The sequence below is a fragment of the Giraffa tippelskirchi genome, chromosome 2 (assembly GCF_054371585.1).
Source record: "Giraffa tippelskirchi isolate mGirTip1 chromosome 2, T2T-mGirTip1v1.2.pri, whole genome shotgun sequence".
Classification (NCBI taxonomy): Eukaryota; Metazoa; Chordata; class Mammalia; order Artiodactyla; family Giraffidae; genus Giraffa; species Giraffa tippelskirchi.
Window position 1 is genome coordinate 35,891,450 of NC_137276.1, and position 12,537 is coordinate 35,903,986.

The 12,537-nt window shown below is 38.7% G+C and overlaps 1 protein-coding gene across 3 annotated transcripts in view; it reads right to left on the reverse strand.

Annotated features, from left to right (window-relative positions):
* Positions 1–9,224: 9,224 nt before the first annotated feature.
* The window catches only part of KIF11 (kinesin family member 11), a 45,140-nt gene continuing 41,827 nt past the window's right edge, over positions 9,225–12,537 (reverse strand). For all 3 annotated transcript variants that reach the window (XM_081554342.1, XM_081554364.1, XM_081554353.1), the window contains one exon: positions 9,225–10,683. In XM_081554342.1, coding sequence (XP_081410468.1) covers positions 10,552–10,683 — 132 coding nt within the window. In that variant the 3' untranslated portion in view covers positions 9,225–10,551. The remainder of the gene's footprint in view (positions 10,684–12,537) is intronic.

Consider the following 12,537-nt stretch of genomic DNA (forward strand, 5'->3'; position numbering starts at 1 on the left):
ACAGAAATCAAATTTATTTTGAGCATGGTGCTAACTGGTTAATTCTTCTAATTCTGAGTTATCCAACCACGTGATCTATAATTCAGTGAGAAAGTAACAGCCATTTAAAATAACATTTTTAATAGAATATCTATGAAATGGTTTTTATCAGTTTCTCTTCTTTCTCTTCCTCTTTAGGGGAAAAATTACCAAGTGAAATATGCTACTGAAGCTTCTATTGAACAAAAGCCACTTGCTCCTGCAGATAATTTACCACCCAAGGTACAGCAGCAAGGTTTTCAGTTTCCTTCAAAATAAAAGCTTTTCGATATGGAGATTAGATTAAATTTAATAGGATCTAATTCTTATATGCTTAAGTGTTTTTCAAATACACAGGGGGAAATATCTTTGAAGGCATGGGAGGTTACCATAAAGACTGAGAAAGATTTGACTGGTAAGGAGCTAGAGAAAGAATAAATAAAAAGAGTGAAATAGGAACAAAACAGGCACACACTTGAAAAGGGAATCTCTCTTGAAATCAGTCCCACTGTTTATCTGACAAGTTAGAAGATGTTAATGGGAGACTATACTGATTTTGCTCCCACCTAGGATGAAGAAAGTTGTAATGACCATTGTTGTCACTCTAACAAGAAAAAATCTAGACAAACACAATTGTAATTTTTCTGTACCAGTCAGAGAGCTGAGGTCTCAGGCCAGCCAAGCACTTTGAGAAAAAAGGACTTCCTATTGAGAGACAGGAAAGAGTGATAGCTGACTTGGGAGAAGGAGACACCAGATATCATGCAAGCAAGTAAGAAGAATTCAGCTAAAACATTTAACAAATTGACAAAGGTTGAATGTAAGCTAGCATGAAAGTATAGAACCCCTGGGAGCTGCAGACACAATAGGGATTTGCACCCACTACCAGGCTCTTCACAGACTTGACAGGTGCTCAAGAAAAACAGAAACCCAGGGAGGAAATCAGAAGAAGCCTCTATTTGTGATGCAGGCTTGGAAAAGGAAGCACCCACTACTACAAAAACAGGCATGAAGCTCTGCCCAGAGGCTTCTTCCTTACAGACCAAAGCCATAGGGAGAAGGGCAGCAAAACTTGTGGCTCCCAGGGATACAGGTGAAGACTGCTGGGCATGGGTGCTAAGTCGCTTCAGTCGTGTCCCACTCTTTGCGACCCTTGGGACTGCAGTCTTCCAGGCTCTGCTCTCCATGGGATTCTCCAGACAAGAATATTGGAGTGGGTTGCCATTCAGGTAATCTTCCCAATCCAGGAATTTACTGCTAGCTCCTGCATTGGCAGGCGGGTTCTTTACCACTAGGGCCACGTGGAAAGCCCACTATGATCAAGGTTTAAAAAAAAAAAATTCACTCATAGAGGAAGAGCAGGAAACTCTCCTGCAAAGAACCTGCCAAAGTTCCCAGCAGAGTTTGGCTACCCCAGAGAGGGACAGGATCACTGAGAAAGCCCAACTCCCCCAAGTCCCAGGACACAGGGCCTGCTAGGACGGAGGCTGGACCTGGACAGCAGAAAACCCTTCCCAACCTCCAGCTTCAGGCCAGCGAGACCCAAGAATGAGAAAAGAGAGTAGCACCTTCCCATGGCAGAAGTGCTCAGAAACCCTTCACCGGTTCAGGCACACAGGGAAGGCTGAAAGCTGCGGGTGGAGAAAGAACATTGAGAAAAGCTCTCTAGCAACCGAGTTCCCACTCTAATCCAACCACTGAAAACCAAAGTTAAAGACAAAACTTTGAAGGCAGCCAGAGAAAGAAGACATTAAATGCAGAAGAACAAAGATAAGAATTGCACATTAGGCTTAATAGAAACTGTGCAAACCAGAGGACAATGCAGTGACATTTTTAATGCGCTGAAAGAAAATAACTGCCAACCCAGAATTACACACATGATGAAATATCTTTCAAAAATGAAGACAAAGAATATTTTAGAAAACAAAAGTGACAGAATTCATTACCAGCAGTCCTCTACTGTAAGAAATATTACAGGAAGCTCTTCAACAAGAGTGTATTAGAGAATATGGTATCATACATAAAGACAGATCTACAAAAGTAAGCCAAGATCTCTGGAAATGGTTAAAATGAAAATAGAAAGACATTCTTTCTCTTAGTTTTAATCTCTCCAAAGATAATTATCTTTCAAGATGAAATACAGTAGCAATGGATTGTGGTTTTATTGCAAATATAAGAGTAAAATGAAAAACAGAAAAGATGAGAGAGAATAATTAGAAATGTGCTGTTGTTGGGATCTGAAGCTATATATGATTCAGTGTAATTTTTTTGAGGGCAGACTATGATTAGTTCTATATATATATAGTAAGCCTTTGGAAAAAACTAAACAAAAGTTTTAATGGAGATAAAATGGATGCATAAAAACATTTCTAAAGGAGGTAGAAAAAAAAACAACATAATTATTAAAGAAATGCAAATCAAAACTACAGTAAAGTATCACCTCACATTGATCAGAATGGCCATCATCAGAAAGTCTACAAACATTAAGAAAGAGAAAGCTGGAGTTATAAATCAACTATACCTCAATTTTTAAATTAGTTAATCTTTTAAAAAGGAAATAAAGAAAGCTAGAGTATCTATATTAATAGAATAAGAAATGGGCTTCCTTGGTGGCTCAGATAGTAAAGACTCTGCCTGCAATTCCAGAGACCTGGGTTCGATCCCTGCGTCAGGAAGATCCCCTGGAGAAGGGAATGACTACCCACCCCGCTGGGCTTTCCAGGTGGTGATGCAGGAGACGTAACAGATGTGGGTTCGGTCCCTGGGTTGGAAAGAGCCCCTGGAGGAAGGCATGGTAACCCACTCCAATATTCTTTCCCGGAGAATCCCATGGGCAGAGGAGGCATGGGCTACAGTCCATAGGGTCACAAAGAGTCAGACATGACTGAAGGGACTAACTCTTTCACTTTAAGTAATGTCACCAAGAATAAAAAGGGACAATACTGATAAAGGCGTTGATTCATCAAGAAGTATAACGATTCTAAATATATATGTACTTCACAGCGCAAGTGGCTCAGCTGGTAAAGAATCCACCTGCAATGTGCGAGACCTGGATTCAATCTCTGGGTTGGGAATATCCCCTGGAGAAGGGAAAGGCTACTCACTCCAGTATTCTGGCCTGGAGAACTCCATGGACTGTATGGGGTCGCAAAGAGTCGGACACAACTGAGCAACTTTCACTTTCACGGCGCAAGTGCTAGAAGTAGAAAGAAAGAACTGAAAGGAGAAATTTTAAAATTTACAGTTAGAGAGTTCAACATTTTTTTGTGTGGAGCTGGGGGGTGCTGCATTAAGTGCTTGTGGAATCTTAGTTCCCTGACCAGGTATCAAATCTGGGCCCTTGCCAGTGAAAGCACAGAATCTTAACCACTGGACCAGAGAATTTCTGAGACTTTAACATTTTAATTAACAGAACAACTACACAGAAGATTAGTAATGTTATAGAAGACCTGCAACCCTATCGATCAACTTGGCCCTACTGACATTTACAAAAAAAAAATTATCCAATGATAGAATATATTCAAATTTAATATTTAATATTTTACTTAAACTTTACCTATCAAAGTCTAATATTAGAATCTTTACTACCTCCTTGATAAAGAAGAATCTTTGCTTTAACTCCTCCTAACTTTCTTCCATCTTATGTGTTATTCTTGAGGGTTTTAATTCCATATACATTTTAGACTCATAAAACACTGTTATTGTTTTACAGTGATAATTTACCTTTCTGATGCATTTATATTTTTTATTGTTCTTTATTCTTTCCTACATCTCTGAGAGGCCATTTGATATCATTTTCTTTTTGCCTAAAGAACACCCTTTAGTATTTCCTTTAGTGCCAGATTGGTGATGACAATCAATTTTCATTTCTTAGACACATAAAATGCCTTTAATGCACCATCATTCCTAAAAAATATTTTCATTGTGGTGGCAATCAGTTATTTTGTTTCAGCAGTTTAATTATCTCTATTGTTTTTACTTCCTTATTTCATTTATCCTTTTAGCAGTTTGCCTGTGGTGTACCTAGGTGTGATTTTGCATTTGTCCTGTTCAGGATTGTAAAGCTTCAGTCCCATTCTCTCTTCTTCCTTGTGAGGCACTAATTATATACATGTTTAATCTCTTCACCATGTCCTGTTTCTTTCATGTTTCTTATCCTTTCATCTTGCTATGCTTCAATGTAATGATTTTCTTCCAACCTATCATCCACTTTTTTTAAAGTATGTATTCATTTGGCTGCACTGGGTCTTAGCTGCAGCATACTGGATCTAATTCCCTGACCAGGGAGCAAACCCAGACTGCCTGCACTGGAGCACCAAGTCCCAGCCACTGGACCACCAGGGAAGTCCCTATTATCTACTTTTAAAAACTGTCTTAACGAGGTCTGTTCAGCAACTAAACCCATTCCCTGTGTTCATAATTTATTATATTTTTTCAGTTCTAGAATTTCTATCGATTCTTTGTAAAATAATTTCCAATTTTCATCCAAAATATTTCACTGTGTCTATAAATTCTTTAAATGTTTAATTTTTAAATTATCTTGTTTGGCAACTCCGTTAGCTTTAATTTCTGTAATTTGTTTCTGTTGCCTTTCCTGTTGATGTTCGGTCTCTTTGTATATTGGGCTTTCCTGATAGCTCAGTTGATAAAGAATCGGCCTGCAATGCAAGAGACTCTGGTTCGGTTCCTGGGTCAGGAGGATCCCCTGGAGAAGGGCTATGCTACCCACTCCAGAATTCTTGGGCTTTCCTTACGGCTTAGCTGGTCAAGAATCTACTTGCAATGCAGGAGACCTGGGTTCGATACCTGGGTATTCTGGCCTGGAGAATTCCATGGACTGTATAGACTCACAAAGAGTCGGACACGACTGACTTTCATTTTCACTCTTTGTATACTGGATTATTTTTTGAAAGTGAAAGTGTTAGTCTCTCAGTCATTGCCAACTCTTTCAGTCGTGTCCAACTTTTTGTAACCCCATGGACTGTAGCCCGCCAGGTTCCTCTGTCCATGGAATTTTCCAAATGAAAACACTGGAGTAGGTTGCCATTCCCTTCTCCAGGGAATCTTCCCGACTCAGGGATCAAACCTGGGTCTCCTGCATTGCAGGCAGATTCTTTACCATTTGAGCCACCAGGGAAGCCCAGATTATTTTTAAAGGAGCGTAAACAGCTGTGTTTTATGGGCACACAATGTATACAACATATGTTTAAATTGTCATGTTTCTTTAAGAACATTTTACTATTTGCTAATCAGTTCTACCTACAATATTAATGCCTCTATGATTCAAGTACTTCCTTAATAGATGATAGGACTCACTTTATATTTTGGATGGCTTTAATTTTTAGGTCAAAATCACATAAAGTGAATAATTATGAGAATTATTATGGTGATTTTAGAATGTATACAAATATCAAATTGTTGTTGTACAATTAAACTAATATGTGCCAATTATACCTCAAAATTTTTAATTAAAGAAATAATTCCACGGCATTTAGTATATTCACAGTGTTGTACAACCACCACATCTACCTGGTTCCAACACATTTCCAACATCACGAAAGTCCACATTCGTTAAGCAATCACTCCCTTTTCCCCAACTCAAAACAACCTTGGCAATAACCAATCTGTTTCTATGAATTTGCCTATCCTGGATATTTCATACAAATGTAAACATACAATATATGAATTTTTGCAACTGACTTCTTTCACTTAGCATTTTTTTTCAAGGTTTATCCATACAGTAGCAGGTATCAGCACTTCATTATTTTTATGGCTAAGTAATAATCCATTATATGTATTTTATCCATTTTATGTTGATGGACACTTGGATTGTTATAGCATTTATAGTGCTAACATGAACATCTGTGTACAGACGTGTGTGGATAAATTTTTTCTTTTCTCTTGGATAGCTATCTAGGAGTAGATTTGCTACTACAATGTAGTAGAAATGGTAATTTCTACATTTATCTTGTTTAGGAACCACCATCACGGCATCTGGTCCCATCACTTCATGGGAAATAGATGGGGAAACAGTGGACACAGTGTCAGACTTTATTTTTTTGGGCTCCAAAATCACTGCAGATGGTGCTTGCAGCCATGAAATTAAAAGACAATTACTCCTTGGAAGGAAAGTTATAACCAACCTAGACAGCATATTAAAAAGCAGAGACATTACTTTGTCAACAAAGGTCCATCTAGTCAAGGTTATGCTTTTTCAGGTGGTCATGTATGGATGTGAGAGTTGGAGTGTGAAGAAAGCTGAGCACCAAAGAATTGATGCTTTTGAACTGTGGTGTTGGAGAAGACTCTTGAGAGTCCCTTGGACTGCAAGGAGATCCAATCAATCCATCCTAAAAGAGTTCAATCCTGGGTGTTCATTGGAAGGACTGATGTTGAAGCTGAAACTCCAATACTTTGGCCACCTCATGCGAAGAGTTGACTCATTGGAAAAGACCCTAATGCTGGGAAGGATTAGGGGCAGGAGAAGGGGATGACAGAGGATGAGATGGCTGGATGGCATCACTGACTCAATGGGCATGGGTTTGGGTAGACTCCGGGAGTTGCTGATGAACAAGGAGGCCTGGCGTGCAAAGAGGTCACAGAGTCAGACACGACTGAGCAACTGAACTGAACTGAACTGAGGAACCACCAAGCTCTTTTTAAACAGTGGCTGACATTTTTCATTCCCACAAGCAGTATATGAGGGTTTCCATTGACTATCTTCACCAGCACTTGTTATTTCTTGTTTTGGGCCGCACTGTGCATCAGGCAGGATCTTGGGTTCCCCAACCAGGGATCTAACCTGGGGCCCCCTGAGGTGAAAGTGCAGAGTCTTAGCCACTGGACCAACAGGGAAGTTATTCTGTTGTTTTTGTTGTTGTTATTTTGTTTTTACTACAGCTATTCTTGTGGATGTGATATCTCACTGTGGTTTTAATTTGCATTTTCCTGAAGACTACACTCTTGCTGCTTTCAAGATTCTGTCTTCAGTTTTAACAGTTCAGTTATAATGTGTCTTGTGGATCTCTTGAGTTTATACTGTTTGGACTTGAGCATCCTGGATGTGCAGATTTGAGTGTTTTAGCAAATCTGAGAAGTTTTCAGCCATTATTTCTTCAAGTATTCTTTCTGCTCCTTACTCTCTCTATCCTTCTGGTACTTCCTTTTTGCAAATGTTATGTTTCATTATGCTCTACTGCTGCTGCTGCTAAGTCGCTTCAGTCGTGTCCGACTCTGTGCGACCCCATAGACGGCAGCCCACCAGGCTCTGCCGTCCCTAGGATTCTCCAGGCTAGAACACTGGAGTGGGTTGCCATTTCCTTCTCCAATGCAGGAAAGTGAAAAGTGAAAGTGAAGTCGCTCAGTCTTGTCTGACTCTTAGAGACCCCATGGACTGTAGCCTACCGGGCTCCTCTGTCCATGGCTTTTTCCAAGCAAGAGTACTAGAGTGGGGTGCCGTTGCCTTCTCCGATTATGCTCTACAGGTCTCTTAAATTCTATGTGTCCTTCATTCTTTTTCCCTCCAGCTTCTCCAGCTGGACAGTTTCAATTGACTTAGCTTCAAGTTCACTGGCTTTCAATTGCCTGTTCATATCTACTATTGGAAGCCTCTAGTGATTTTTTTTCACTTCAGTTACTTTTCAGCTCCAGATTTGTATGGTTCCTTTTTATAATTTCTTCACTGATATTCTCTATTTGTTGAGACAACTTACTGGATTCCTTTAGCTCTGTGAGCATATTTGAGACAGTTGATTTAAAGTCTAAAGTTTATGCTCCCTCAGGAAGTTTGTTAATTTCTTCTTCGAATGAGCCATACTTTACATAATTCCCAGTTTTTTGTTGAAAACTGAACATTTGAATATTATGTTAAGTTTAGCAATCAGATTCTTCATGCCTTGTGGTTTGTTTTTGTTCCTTGCTGTGGGCTGTAGCAGTTTAGTGACTTTTCTCAACTTTTTTTGTAAAGTCTCACTTGACTTTTCTTTGAAGACTTTTTTGCTTGTATTCAGCTAGTATTGACAGATTTCCTTGAATGCCAGTGGCAAATATATATATAAGACAAGAATTAAAAGAAAACAAAAGGGGAAAAAACCTTCTCCCAGTCTTTTGTAGAGTGGCTATATTGGAGCATTCCTTTAGTGCTTAGCTAGATCATTTTTAAATCTGCTTAGCCTTCACTTCCTACTTGTTCTGAGCCCAGAGTTCAGCCAGCAGTGAACACTTAGGTCTTCTCAGGTCTTCTCTGAGCATGCAACTTGCTCTAAACATAGATGGCTTTCTCAGTTCCCTAGTATACACTGTTGTTTTTGAATAGCCTGATTTCCCTAGGAAATTCTCTCCCATTATTTCCTCTCAGGCTTTGGGCACACCTTTATTTACCTCAACTGTAATCTTCTGCCAAACGTGGCAGCAGGTTATTTGCTTAGGATATTTTCGAGAAATGCCTACCATTTTCCAACCTGAGTTCAGAGTTAGCTGAAACAAAGCAAAGTGCCTTGCTTCAGTCCTTCATGTTGGCCTAAACAGGTTTCAACAACTTTTTGAGAGTGAAACTGCCTCAGCTTCTTCAGGACGAGGGAACAAGGTCCCATTCTGAGAACCATGGGCTTCTGCCTGTCTTCAAGACTACCACAGAGCTGGGAAGGGGGATGGAGTAAGGGCAAGTAAAACACCAAAAGGCTTTCCTAATTTTTAGGTTACTTTGTTCCTGATGCAATATTTGCCTGGTTCTATAAACTTCTGTTTTTCCAAGTTATGACAAAATTATTTCTGAATGTTTTCATCTCTGACGAGGAATGATGGATCCTTGAAGCTACCTACTCTATTTTTGCTGAGGGTTACTTTTTGAGTGCTTCACACTGTATATTAAAATGTACTGAGTTAATTTAAGCTCTAGATGTTAAAAGTCTCCTGATTTATTTTGGCTTCTGTAGGCTGTTCAACCAGCTGCATTAGCATTCCTAGGTAACCTTAAAACAGTTTGGGAATGAGATGACTTAAAGCTGGACTTCAGGCCCTGTGAGGGCCAATCTGTTTCTCATTCATCTCACACTAAGGTGTAGCCCCGTGGAATGCAAGGGATGAAAGCTGGGATGTTTACCAAGGCCTTTCTTCCTTGCTGGTACCTGTGCAGAAGTTTATTTTAGGAATTTTAATACAACTTGCTTAAACATATCCACTGCAAAATAAGAAATGAGACAAGCAAGTTAATGTAGAGATCAAATTTATTAATCATGGATTTACCAAGGGTAGCTTATTTTTATTAGATATTATTCATAGCTTGTGTTGACATCTGATTTTGCAGAGAAATTATATGATCATTTTTATTAAGATAATTAATACTCTGCAAGGCAAATTGAGTTCCTTGAAGTAGCACGTTTTCTATTTCTCCAACAGGGCTTGGTTTTACTTAGTTATCAAAATTAAACTCTGAATTTCTACATTTAACTTGATGTGGGCACAAAATTTATTCTTTGCATATATTCTAAGTGCTCTGGTTCTTCACACTGAAACATCCCAACTTCCAGAAATTTGGCTGCTAGATCAAAAAAATATCAGGGACCTTCAATTAAGGGTTAAGATTTCAGTAGAGAAAAATACATACACACATATTTTATTATATACAAAGAACAACAAAAAGTTTCACCAAGTAAACAAAAGAATATAATTACACTCATAATCAATAGCTTCAAAAAGCCCTTAAATCAGTGTGACCTTTTGCACAAGATACAGGTCTCAAAATGGGGTCACACAGCCATTAATCAGAACTCAGGGTTTTTCTCCCATAATAGCAATCTATATTCTGGAGAGGATGGCTTTTTGTGAACTCTGTAGGGGCTAATGTATTAGGCCTCATAAAGGAATGAAATGTTTTTTCACATCTAGGGGGAAACAAAAATATTTGGGATGGGATATTTCCAGGGTTATGTTTACTGTTGACAGTGATTTTAGAGATAACCACAGAAAAGTGTCAAAGATTTCTAGATAAAACTCTGGCTATCTCATAATAATAATAATGGATACCATTTTCTAGCTCTACAAATGGTTTGTTGACAAATAAAAAGGGAGAAAGTGAGCTGAGCAGGCAGAATGAAAAAGTCTAGGGAAGGAGGCAAGGAAAGATAAACATAATTCAATCATAGCAAGAAAAGAAAAGATATGGCCTTCCTAAAACCAAGTGCTGGTGATATTTACCTATATAAGTTCAAGCCTAAAAGAATACTGCAGCTTCTATCTATCTGCTATTTAGTAATATACAAGAAAACATTTTTCATTTGTTCTCAAAGAGCTATTTTATATCAAAAGCTAGAAATACATATTTACTCCATGCAAATCCCAAATGAAATCCAACTTAACATAGAGGGAACTACAGCAATGACAGAAAAATAGGTAGACAGTAAATTCAACTACATTTACAGTACTGCCTTGATATTTTCTACTCGTTTTTAATCTACACACAAGGCTCAAGTTCTGGAGTTACAGGTTTTATTTTTCATTTTCCTTTAAAAGTAAAATTACCAATCCTCAAGTTAACTAAAAATTGTTCTGGGCTTGTAGAGGTAATCTGCTCTTCATAAGAGATTGCTCTTTGATTTCTTCTACTTTAGACTTCTCCAATGGATTAGTGCCTCTGTTTTCTTTGTCTTTTCCATGTGATTTTTTATGCTGTGGATTTAAGGGAGAAAATTAAGTCAATATAATGTAACATGTGACACATATTAATCATATTCTGTTTTCAAAATTCTCTGGGTTATAGGGAAGAAATTAGGTGTGGAAAACTTTAGAAATACTCAGAACAAATTTGAGCCAACACTTTGCCTGGAAAGTAGAAATGAATGCCTTCTTATTTTATCACCAAGTGGGGGGTGTGTGTGAGAAAGAAATGTTAATTTTCTGTATGGTTTTCCAAAAAAATAATTACAGATTTTACTGTAGGGCCATGGTTATCAACAGGGAGACTTTTGCCTCTTGGGACATTTGCTTATGTCTGAAGCTATTTTTGGTTGTTAAAGCTAGAGGGGTACTACTGGCTTTCAGTGGATAGAAGCCAGGGAAGCTGCTAATAAATACCACATAATACACAGGACAGGTCACCACAACAAAGAATTAGCCAGCTCAAAATGTCAATAGTCCTGCTGCTAGAAATCTTGCTCTAGGGAAACAAAAGATGGGCTATTGTACAAAAATGGCAATTCTGGGACTTTCCTGGCAGTCCAGGGGTTAGGACTCTGCCCTTTTACTGCCAGGGCTAGGGTTCAATCCCTGGTCAGGGAACTAAGATCCCACGGGCTGCAAGATGCAGCCAAAAAAAAAAAGAGGTAATTCAATTTTAAGCATAGATCTATAGGCTATCTCAAGATACTTTTTATATAACCTATATTTTATTTTTAAAAAAACTTATTTCATGTTTCTCATTTGGGAATACTTCATTGGAATCCTTGTACTTGCCCTTAGAGAGCTTTAGGTAACTGATGACTTTCCTTATAGACCCACTCATCAATTCTTAGACAAATTGTAAAGCAACTTTAGAGTTTCTAACCTAGAAAACTTCCCCAAATCAGATAGATATCAGAGAAAAAAATAACTTCTGGACTTTAGCTAAAGGTCTAAAATCCAATCCCAAGTCTTTTCTGGTACTATAGGAACTTCCTGGCCATAAATAAACCACTAAGCCTGGCCTTCAGAACATCATATGCTGTAGTAATGAAAGAATTTTCAAATAGGGATTAAGCAGTCACTACAGTAAGGCAATGGCAACCCACTCCAGTATTCTTGCCTGGAAAATCCCATGGATGGAGGAGCCTGGTAGGCTGCAGTCCATGGGGTCGTGAAGAGTCAGATACAACTGAGCAACTTCACTTTCACTTCTCACTTTCATGCATTGGAGAAGGAAATGGCAACCCACTCCAGTGTTCTTGCCTGAAGAATCCCAGGGACAGGGGAGCCTGGTGGGCTGCCGTCTATGGGGTCGCACAGTTAGACACGACTGAAGTGACTTAGCAGCAGCTGCAAAGTTCGCTTAACTTTCCTTCTTAATTTTATAAGATAGAAGAGAGGGTTGAAAAATAGAAACATATCTAGCATTTTTTAATAATGAAGAATAAAGCAAAAAGTGGGAAGATTTGGGGGATAAAATGCCTTGATGCAGAGACAGGAATTTAATAGAATCTGAGCTAGAAGTTTTAATAGCTTAATAGGAACAGAGAATCTTTAGATCATGGTGGAAGCGTAGACATATCAAAAGCAGCACTTCAACTATGATATAAAATGTAGACATCAACATCCTATGTAAGGAAATTCTTACTTCACAGACTCTGTCTAGGCTTATCCCTTTAAATGAGAGGGAAAGATTAGACAGTTTAGAGTGTCATACTCCCAAAAGTAGTGAAAAGGGGGAAGGAGAGGACACAAGATGTAAATGCTCAAGATCAAGGCAGGTGAGAAGTGCAGGCTACCTGGGGAAGTTAATAGGAGAAAAGCCTCAGGCAGGAGAATCAGTCACTAAACTGGAGAGGCATT